The sequence below is a fragment of the Terrapene carolina genome, unplaced genomic scaffold (assembly GCF_002925995.2).
Source record: "Terrapene carolina triunguis isolate 2854851 unplaced genomic scaffold, T_m_triunguis-2.0 Scaffold838, whole genome shotgun sequence".
NCBI lineage: Eukaryota > Metazoa > Chordata > Testudines > Emydidae > Terrapene > Terrapene triunguis.
Window position 1 is genome coordinate 2,573,745 of NW_020665189.1, and position 11,233 is coordinate 2,584,977.

Sequence of the window (11,233 nt, forward strand, 5' to 3'; positions counted from 1 at the left end):
CACAGGACCCTCTGTTGCTTTTTACTTAATCAGCTGAGTTCTAGACCCCAGCTTTCCAAAGGCAAAGCTCGGAAAGCCCCTCCCCCAGCAGGCTGGGGTTTCCCTCCCATGTATGGACAGGGGGGAAACTCCTGACATTGAGAGAAGGCTTTTTCCCGGCCCTGTGTATCAAAGCCAGGTACAGCCTGCAGCCCCCCTTGTCCTGCAGGTAGAAGTCATTTGTGTGGAATCCCTTTCCCCTCTGGGAATGGGGAAGTAATGAACGGTAATTCCTCCTCGCCCCATTGTTGTGTGTATGTGTAAGTCTGAGCCCTTCCACCCCTTTCACCTCACCCCCTACTGTCCTGAGGGGTAATGTTGAGTTACTTCACTCCTCCCACTTTTGTCCACTGCCCTATGGGGGAGGCATTGATAGGGAATGGCATTTCAGTATTACCTCATCTGCAGTGGCAGGCAGCACACTCTCTGCTCTGTCAGCTGTTTGGAGCAGTGCTACCCTGATTGCGCAGGCTCCAGCAGTACTTCCCCTGCCTGACTCTCTGCCCTTCGTCTGGGCTTCTCCTCCTGCCATGGCTCCTGTTGCTTCTCCTAACCAGGAGTAAGGGGGAAGTGTTTTCCAGAAGCTAGGAATGGGCGATGGGATGGATCACTTGGTGATTACCTGTTCTGTTCATTCCCTCTGGGGCACCTGGCATTGGCCACTGTTGGAAGACAGAATACTGGGCTAGATGGACCTTTCGTCTGACCCAGTATGGCCATTCTTATGTTCTATGTTCATCTACCTCATGTCTTCCCTATTCTGATTAAGGGCTTCCTGCCAGAGAGCAGCAGGGTCAGAAGCAATAGCAGGGCCCACAAAAAGATTAGGGGGTTCCTGATTTCCTTTTGGGGAAGGGGAGGCAATAGCAATCGATTTTTGTGGGGAAAGTGAAGTTTTGTGCAGCTTCATGTGTGACATTCCTTCACCAGTTAGGTGCCTGACTAGCCCACTGGAATGCGAGAGAGAGAACATGAGGAGGTGACAGAGGCCACAGGCATTACTGGGAGGGTTGGAGGGCACAGCTTGGTTACAGTCCTCTGGGATTCCTCAAGATGTCCAAACTAGCTTTGAAGGGCCAGACTCATTTAGCTTACATATTTCAAACGAATGTAAGGCTACTCTGAGGTCCCTGGGTATCTATACACTTACTACCAGGAGAAAACTCTTTAGATAGCAGAGACAGGGAACTTCCTTTTTTTTCAACAACACAGAACTACTAACTACTGTAAGAGGAAGTCTCACATCTCCTGCAAGAGAGCCACCCCCTCTTCTCCTACCACCTACCTGACATTATCTTCCAAACTGCAGGTTTGACGTTCATGTCAAGAGCCATGCACTGATGCCACCAGAGCTTCCTCTTCTCACCCCTATTTTGGGTTGCTGTCTTTCCCATTCTTCTCAGTAACTTCAGACCAATGAGTATTGTAAATTATTACCAAAGGTCAGTCTATATAATTCCAGTCCTTGGCCAATCTCCCACCCCCCTCCCTCTTCAGCAACCGACATCTCATGAAACAACTGAGGGAAGAAGGTGGATTCCTTCATCTTGGAGCCATAGAAGTACCACCTCAGGAGTTCAAGGAAAAGCTTTTCTAGTCCTGCTATGGAATGCATCCTATCCTGGACCTGAGGCAACTAAAGAAATTCACACACCGTGCTTCAAGGATTTGATAGCATCACAAGCTGAGAGCAGTTCTGTTTACTTTCTTCTTGTAAATACTAACCCTTTGAGGAAAAGACCTTGACCTTAACTCTGATTCCTTATGTGAATCCTCCTTTCACCTATCTTCAGATATCCTCTTGCACCCAACATTCTCATTCATGTTTCTAATATAACCCTCCCCTGCCATACTGCAAAGATGTGCCGAAGTAGAGCTATTGACATTATGTACGTTTGATGCCAGTTCCAGTTGGAGATGTCAACTACTGTGTGGTAGGGGAGCTCATGAAACACTGTGGACTTCATTGCCAGTACCATGCTAATGATGCTCAGCTCTGGCACCTTCTCATCACATGTTAGTAGTGCCATCACCCAACTATGAAGGACCTGAATAAAATGCAGCTGGCGAAAGATTGAGGTGGTAGTTGCGGGAAGAAGGAAGAAATTTAAGTTACTAGCTGAAATTAGGGCTTGTCTTTAATTGACCCTGATCTCCGGTGAGTAACCATCTCTGGGTCCTGCTCAAATCACCACTGCTCCTGGACACCCAGACAGCATTAGTAATAGAAATGCCTGTTCCTTTTTAGCTGATTCAGAAGCTTCTACTCTTTTGGTCAGATGTGAACCCAGGCACAATAGTCAATTTATTCACAAGGGTGAATGATGGCAACTTCTGGCCTTAGAATGTATGAATGACCTCCAGGCTCAATTACAGCAACCCTTTTTACTTAGTGATGGCACTAATGGGTGTATACAAGCTCCCATTCATTCAAACTGCAGCAGCCCACCTTTTCTACAAGGCAGACAGAGGGCACCTCATATCAGTATATGACTGTCTTTCTGATCCAAGGAATTGGATCCTAATCTCAAAGACCTTAGTGCTGGGCCCCAAGACTCCCCCTCTCCTGGCCTCCCTGTGACTCAGCATGGCAGCTGTGATCATCTAGGACTAGTGGCTAATGCAGTTCAGGGCAAAACTCTCAGGAGCCTGGGCAAGGTGTTCTCCGAGGAGGGCATTGATCTATAGAACTTTTACCAGAAGCAGTAGATGTGAGCCCAAATTGCACAACCTTTAGGACAAAATATAAGATCACACTCCTAGCACAGGTTTCCTCTGAGAGTGACAGTGAAATAGCAACATTTCCTTGGCAATCGGAATAGCAGATAACCCTTCCATTGCCTCAAAAAATAAACCAAAAAAGAGCATGAAACCTAAACTGAGAGAGAAGAGTGGGCCCTGTAGATATAGAGTTCTGTTTCTCTTAAGAGTGGGCCCTACCAAATTCACAGCCATGAAAAACGCGTCACGGACCGTGAAATTTGGTCTTTTATGTGCTTTTATCGTAGATTTCAAGGGAGAGACCAGTGTTTCTCAAATTGGGGGTCCTTACCCAAAAGGGAGTTGCAGGGGGGGTCACAGGGTTATTTTAAGGGGGTGACGGTATTGCCAGCTTTACTTCTTCACTGCCTTCAGAGCTGGGAAGCCGGAGAGCGGTGGCTGTTGGCTGGGTGCCCAGCTCTGAACGCAGCGTCCCGCCGCAGAAGCAAAGGTGGCAATACCATACCATGCCATCCTTACTTCTGCACTGCTACCTTCAGATCTGGGTGGTCAGGGAGTGGCGTCTGCTGTCTGAAGGCTCAGCTCTGAAGGCAGCAGTGCAGAAGGGTGGCAATACCATACCAGGCCATCCTTATGTCTGCGCTGCTGCTGGTGGCAGCTCTGCCTTCAGAGCTGGGCTCCCGGCCAGCAGCCAACGCACTCCGGCCCCCCCACCTCTGAAGGCAAGAACCACCATTAGCAGCAGCACAGAAGTAAGGTTAGCAGTGCCGCAACCCCCCCTCTCCTCCCACAATAACCTTGTGACCCCTCCCAAAAACTCCTTTTTGGGTCGGGATCTAAGTTCCCTGTAAGCTGCACGGCCGCGCAGCAGCCTGTTAAGTGCCACGCAGGTGCTTAGGGCTGCGGCGGGGAGAGATGCCTCTCCCCACCAGCCCCCCGCCCAGACCTGCCATAGCTGGGAAGAGGCGCCCTAACCCAGCCCCGGCCTGGACCTGCCTCGGCCAGGGGAGAGACACCTATCCCACGACCCCAGCCCCGGAGCTGCCACGGTGAGGAGAGGCGTCTCTCCCGCTGTAGCCCCAGGGCAGCCTGCACCCCAAACCCCTCATCCCTGGCCCCACCCCAGAGCCCTCACCCCCAGCCGGAGCCCTCACCCCCCACACACACACCCCGCACTCCAACCCTCTGCCCCAGCCCTGAGCCCCTCATCCCCAGCCCCACCCCAGAGCCCGCACCCCCCACCAGAGTCCTCACTCTCCCACACTCTGAAACCCTCGGCCCCACCCCCACCATATGAATTTTGTTATGTGCACCAATATGGAGGTGATGCATCACCCCCATATTGGTGCACATAACAAAATTCATTCTGCACATGCATGGGAAAAATTAGAGGGAACACTGGTCAGGACCCCTACAATTACAACACTGTGAAATTTTAATTTAAATATCTGAAATCATAACATTTACAATTTTTAAAATCCTATGACTCTGAAATTGACCAAAATAGAGTGTGAATTTGGTAGGCACTACTTATGTATTCTGAAATACTCCAGTGAAACACATGCACTGATGTACAAAGGGCCACTGACCCAAACACAGATCCTCCTCCACTTCATCTATCCATCAGCAGTGCCAAACATCAACATCTCCCCTTCTATCCATCTGTATATAGTCCAGAAACAGAACTGACTTGGGCACCATTCCTATAGGAGCTGGAGAGCCAAATCTGCCTCTCACCAATTACTGATGGCCACCTCTCCCACTATAGTTACAGCCTCCTAATATGACTTGTACTGATTGCCTGTAAGCTTGATGGATGGAGGGCAGGGGAAAGGGGTCAGAAATGTAACTATGAAATACCTCTGACCTTCAAACTTTTTTTTTAAATAACTCCAACGTTCTAATTCAGTTGTGTGTCTATGTTCATGAGTGTATATTGAGAAAGCCAATTAAATATAACTGTTACGTTTACTTTGAACACTAAACTAAATTAGGTAGGTTTCAAGTTTTGAGGATGACTAAACTTTACAACTAATTTAGCGGTTAATGCTTCAGCTAGGCTAGCTTCACTCTGAAGCTCTTTTGAAATGGAGGGTGCATGTATGTGTGTGCCCACTCACACAACATAAAAATACCATTTTGAAAACCCATTTCTATGCCCTGGTGCTGCAATCACAGCTAGTTTACCCAATGGCCTGTTCTTTCTTCCCTGTGTAGGGCATGAGTCAGAAGGAGAGCGCCAAGTCAGCCATGATCTATATCCAGGAGCTGAAATCAAATCTCAGGGATGCCCAATTGCTCGGTTGTTTGGAGTCTCTGCGAGTGTCGCTCAACAACAACCCTGTCAGGTAAAGGGCTGGTTGGAGCAAAGGTGATCAGGCAGGGAGCTGAAGCTATAAGCAAGGGGGTTAGGTGCTTACTTATCAGGGGCTGGGAATGGTGCATTGTGATTGAGCAGAGAAGAGAAGAGAGAGGGCAGGGGGTGGTTGAGGTTCTTGTGATGTTCAGTCCTTCTATGTGCTGCTAATATGGCTCTGTTTTCTTATAGCTGGGTACAGAATTTTGGGGCTGAGGGCCTCAACTGCCTGCTGGACATATTAAAAAGGCTCCATGATGAGAAGGACGAGGCACCCAGGTGAGGGACAAATTGAATGGAAGCTATTTATAAAGCGCCCTAAGTGCATCTGTTATGGTTCCAAGGTTAGCTGCACATGTGTCCCCTGCCTGGTCTCTCTGAGTGTGTCCCTCAGGCATCAGACTTTGAGCTTTTTCCACAATCCTCCCGCTCTTAGACCAGGCCTTGGGCAACAGCATCCTGTGTATCCTGCAGGTCAGACCAAGTTTGAGCACTTGCAATTCTTCCCTCTGCGAGTCTGTGACCAGTGATGTCCAGTGAGCAGGCAGCCTTCTTAAAGCCAAGGGGAGTGTTCATTTTAGTAGTAGGAACAAAGCATTACAGAGAAAAGTGCTTTTGTTCTTCTGTGTTCATAGGCCTTTTCCCATCCTGGTCACAACCAATTTTATATGTTGGCTGTCAATGGAGGAACAGTCATCAAAGCTAACCTTTCTGGTGTTGTCCCCTAACAACTGTCAAGTGTGTGCTGAGTGGTGGCTATCTTCAGCCATTCTTTCTCCTTTCTGCCTGTTTTTACAGACACACTCCTGTTGAATTAAATCTATAGAGTCATACAGAAAACACCCCAATCACCAGGCCAACATACAGTATTCATAAATTATCACAGGGCACCTCCAAATCCATCACAGTTTCATCGTTAGGGCAGGAGTCACCAGTGGGGTTCCTCAAGGTTCAGTTCTGGGTCCGATTTTATTTAATCTATTCATTACTGACCTCGGAACCGAATGTAGGAGTGGGCTGATAAAGTTTGCGGATGACACAAAGTTGGGAGGCATTGCCAACTCGGAGAAGGATCGGGATATTCTGCAGGGAGACTTGGATGACCTTGTAAATTGGAGTAATAGTAATAGGATGAGATTTAATAGTGAGAAGTGTAAGGTGATGCATTTAGGGATGACTAATAAGAATTTCAGTTATAAGCTAGGGACGCATAGGTTAGAAGTGACTGAGGAGGAGAAGGACCTCGGAGTCCTGGTTGATCGCAGGATGACTATGAGTCGGCAATGCGACGTGGCTGTGAAAAAAGCTAATGCGATCTTGGGATGCATAAGGCGAGGTATTTCTAGTAGGGACAGGGAGGTGCTGCTTCCGTTATACAAGGCGCTGGTGAGACCTCACTTGGAGTACTGTGTGCAGTTCTGGTCTCCTATGTTTAAAAGGGATGAACTGAAACTGGAACGGGTACAGAGAAGGGCAACTAGGATGATCCGAGGAATGGAAAACCTTTCCTATGAAAGGAGACTCGAGGAGCTTGGTTTGTTTAGCCTAACCAAAAGAAGGCTGAGGGGGGATATGATTGCTCTCTTTAAATATATCAAAGGGATAAATGCCAGGGAGGGAGAGGAATTATTTCAGCTCAGTGCTAATGTGGACACGAGAACGAATGGATATAAACTGGCCGTGGGGAAATTTAGGCTTGAAATTAGACGAAGGTTTCTAACCGTCAGAGGGGTGAAATTTTGGAACAGCCTTCCGAGGGAAACGGTGGGGGCGAAAGACCTCTCTGGCTTCAAGATTAGGCTAGATAAGTTTATGGAGGGAATGGTTTGATGGGATTACGTGATTCTAATCAATTAGGCAATAACGGCCATCGCTGGTAAAATGAGGGTCTGGCTAGAGAATCTTGCCTGTATGCTCGGGGTTCTGCTGATTGCCATATTTGGGGTCGGGAAGGAATTTTCCTCCAGGGTAGATTGGCAGTGGCCCTGGAGGTTTTTCGCCTTCCTCCGCAGCATAGGGCAGGGGTCGCAAGCTGGAAGATTCTCTGCGACTTGAAGTCTTTAGATCACAATCTGGAGACTTCAACAGCAGAGTTAAGGGAAAGTGGGAAGGTCAGCTTTTGTGGCCTGCATCATGCGGGGGGTCAGACTAGATGACCATATTGGTCCCTTCTGACCTTAAAGTCTATGAGTCTATGAGTCTATGAGTCTGGGAACCAGGAAACCTGGATTCTTTAACTGGCTCTGCCACTGACTCTCTGTAACCTTTCTCTCTTTCCCCTCCCCTCCCCCGTCTGTTTCCCCATCTATTAAATGGGGGTGGTGGTACTTTTACCCATCTTTATGAAGTGCTTTGGGATCCGTGGCTGAAGAGCTCTCTACAGATGGAGTCAAATAAGACCCTGTCCTGTTGAGTTTACAAGCTCTCATAATCCTAAAGGGCTTGTGAGGCTACAGGATTATTACTGCATGCACATGTTGTTTGGCTAATTGAAGGTGGTGGGGGGCAACAAGAAAAAAGTCTTGGGGCAGGGAGGTTTCACTGCATGGTCAGAAGTGTGTGGGTGTCGTGAGGAGGGGGCATTGCTCCAGTGGAGTTCAGTTATGGGGCAGTGGTTTGTGTCTAAGGTTTGCCAGAAGAAGTCTTTAGTGGGGTGAGATGAACAGTAATGTGTACATGGGGATGACTCATGGGGGGGTAGGGACTAAAGGACAGAGGCTAAAGTTGGGCCAAGAGTGTGTGTGGGTAATGGTGGGGTGACAGTGGGGTTTTTCCCCAGGAGATGTAGCAGCCTTTTCCCTGTCTTTCTTTTGAATTCGTGTGTGTGTGTGTGCGCGCGCGCACTGGGGGGCGGGCATCTAGTGAGGTTGGAGTCTTAGTGCAGCACTGGTCACCTAAGACCTTTCCTGGCCCCACCTGAGAGTTGTGGGCCTACTGTCCTTTAATTGGGGGAAGCATGATGCCGTGTATCGTGCTCCATGTGACTATTCATCAGCTGGCTTTCCTTCCTCACAGCTCCTATGACACCCGAAGCAAACATGAGATCATCCGATGCCTGAAGGCTTTCATGAACAACAAGGTGAGATCCCTGTCCTTTCCCTAGATACATCCGTATATTGCCACCTCCTCTTCCTCGTACTCTCTGCACTGGTGGCATGGGGCCGTCCTCAAAAGTGGTAGGGGAAGTGAGGATGGAGGCTCCTGACTCTTCAGTAAACCCTTGCTTACATTTCACTCATGCGTCTCACCCCCTTCCTCAGACTGTGCACATTCTGCCCTCCCTCCCCTCCACCTCCTTCCTGTACTGCTTCTACTTCTTCTGGGGCCCCAGTGTATTTTCGCTCCATCCTGCCATACTCTTTTGCAGACATTTGGGGGCACTTTGGTACTGCACTATCTTCAATCTGTCATTCTCTCTGCTATATCGCTGCATGCTGTGGGCACTCTGAGGACACGAATATCCCTGTCTCCTTTGCTGTTTGCTTGTACTCTACATCTCTGCCCTCTGTCCAGCCTCACCTTCTCTGTCTTTCTCACTCATGCCTCAGGCTGTCCTACTTTACCTTCTCATTTGCAGGCATTCTGGGACACCTAGTACTAATTCTATTAAACTCGCCTGTTCCTTTGTTTCTCTTCACCCTTCCTTTCTCACTCACATACTCTGTGAGGTCTCTATATCTCTCCTTTCTAGCTTCTTTGACTCCTTTCTCTCTGATACTGTTCTCATGGGCACTTTCCTTTCACTGTGGACACTCAGGCACACCTGTCAAGATCCCACTAAGCACCTTTCTTCTTGCTGGCCTTGACCCTTTAGGACACCCCAACTCCTACCCCCTTGTCCTTCCTTGGTCTCCCCTCTGAAATAATAGAAGGGATGTGTGGACAGATATTGGACAGGCGTCTTGCCATCTGCACTATTTGTGGTGAAGTTGCCTCCCTTTAGCCTTAAAGCAGTCTCAGCTTTGAGCCATAAACAGTTCGCACTATGCTCCTTAGTGGGCTGGCTGAGTCAAATATATTAACTCATCCTTTCTTTCCCCTTCAGTTTGGAATCAAGACAATGCTGGAAACGGAGGAGGGGATCTTGCTGTTGGTGAGAGCTGTTGACCCCAAAGTCCCTACCATGATGATAGATGCTGTGAAGCTGCTGTCTGCTCTCTGTATCCTGCCTCAGCCCGAGGACATGTACGTGTCTATGGGATTCATTATGCCACTCATCTCTCTTGAGCTGGCTGTCATTTACCTCTCTCTGGAGTCCCCATTTCTCTCCCTGTCTCTTTGTTTTACAATGATGATACACGCATGCATACCTCTTCCCTTCCCACCCCACCCCCAATTGAGACTGCTGCTGATTCCCTCTTCCTACTGTTTCAGGCATGAGCGAGTTCTGGGGGCACTGACAGAGCGAGCAGAAGTGGACGAGGTGGAGCGATTCGGTCCCTTGTTGGATGGTTTAAGGGGCGGAACCTCTGTGGCACTGAAGGTACCTCAACCCTCAGAATTTGTGGGTACTGTTCTCTGTTCTAGGGGAGGAGCAAGAGAGGATTGGTTGACTCCAGCAATTTGACTGCTCTCTGTTTGTAGTGAGGAGGGTATGGGAGGGAGGGTGTAAGATGCCATCTGTTTGATATCTCCCTATTTGTAGCACTTCCCTGGTTGATGGGTACAGTGTTCTGGGCATGATGAGTGCCTGACTAGAAGTGTTGGATGAGGGGATAGAGGCCTGGCTCAGTTTGATGCAGAAACTGTCTGTCTCCCTATTTTAGGTAGCCTGTATGCAGCTGATCAATGCCCTTATCATCCCTGCTGATGAGCTCGACTTCCGAGTTCATATTCGAAGTGAACTGATGCGTTCTGGGTTGCAGCACATCCTTACGGTAAGGGTCAATCATCTCCTCCTATGGGGTGCCATCATGCTCGATGAGAGACGCAACAGCCACCATCTCAGCAGTTGTATTCATATTGAAATTACCTAATACTGTTAAAAGGCTCTGGTAGTGACAAAGTAATATTGCTCTTCCCAATAAAAGAAAGTGGCTAGAGGCAAAAAGGCATCCTTTAAAAATTGGAAGTTAAATACGACTGAGGGAAGTAGAAAGGAGCATAAACTCTGGCAAGTCAAGTATAAAAAAGTATAATTAGGCAGGCCAAAAAAGAATTTGAAGAACAACTAGCAAAATTCAAAAACTAATAGCAAAACTAACTGCCAAACTATCAGTGGCGCCACTGGGCAATCGAGGTGCTAAAGGAACACTCGAGGAAGATAAGGCCATTGCGGAGAAGCTAAATGAATTATTTTTATCATTCTTCACCGCAGAGGATGTGAGGGAGATTTCCATACCTGAGCCATTCTTTTTAGGTGACAAATCTGAGGAACTGTCCCATATTGAGGTATCAGTAGGGGAGGTTTTGGAACAAATTGATAAATTAAACAGTAATAAGTCACCAGTACTAGATGGTATTCACCCAAGAGTTCTGAAGGAACTCAAATATAAAATTGCAGGACTCCTAAGTGTGCTATGTAATTTATCACTTAAATCAGTCTCTGTACTAGATGACTGGAGGAAAGCTAATGTGATGCCAATTTTTTAAAAAAGCTCGATAGGCAGTCCTGGCAATTACAGACTGGTAAGCCTAACTTAATTACCAGGCAAATTGGTTGAACTATAGTAAAAAACAGAATTATCAGACACGTAAATAAACACTATTTGTTGGGGAAGAGTCAACACAGCTTCACCAATCTATTAGAATTCTTTGAGGGGATCAACAAACGTGGACAAGGGTGACCAAGTGGATATAGGGTACTTGGATTTTCAGAAAACCTCTTGCAAGGTCCCTCACTAAAGGCTACTAAGCAAAGTAAGCTGTCATGGGATAAGAGGGAAGGTCCTTTCATGGATCAGTAACTGGTTAAAAGACAGGAAACAACAAAGGGTAGGAATAAATGGTCAGTTTTCAGAATGTAGAGAGGTAAATAGCAGTGTCTGCCAGGAATCTGTACTGGGACTAGTACTGTTCAACATGTTCATAAATGATCTGGAAAAAGGGGTAAACAGTGAGGTGGCAAAGTTTGTAGATGATACAAAATTACTCAAAAAAGCAACAAAGAGTCCTGTG

At 47.7% G+C, this 11,233-nt stretch overlaps 1 protein-coding gene across 1 annotated transcript in view; it reads left to right on the top strand.

Annotated features, from left to right (window-relative positions):
• Positions 1-11,233, top strand: part of DIAPH1 (diaphanous related formin 1) — a 172,089-nt gene that overhangs the window by 52,712 nt on the left and 108,144 nt on the right. The window contains 6 exon segments of the mRNA XM_029913745.1: positions 4,978-5,108; positions 5,309-5,395; positions 8,132-8,195; positions 9,162-9,301; positions 9,491-9,599; positions 9,883-9,993. Of these exon segments, the coding sequence (XP_029769605.1) occupies positions 4,978-5,108; positions 5,309-5,395; positions 8,132-8,195; positions 9,162-9,301; positions 9,491-9,599; positions 9,883-9,993 (642 nt within the window).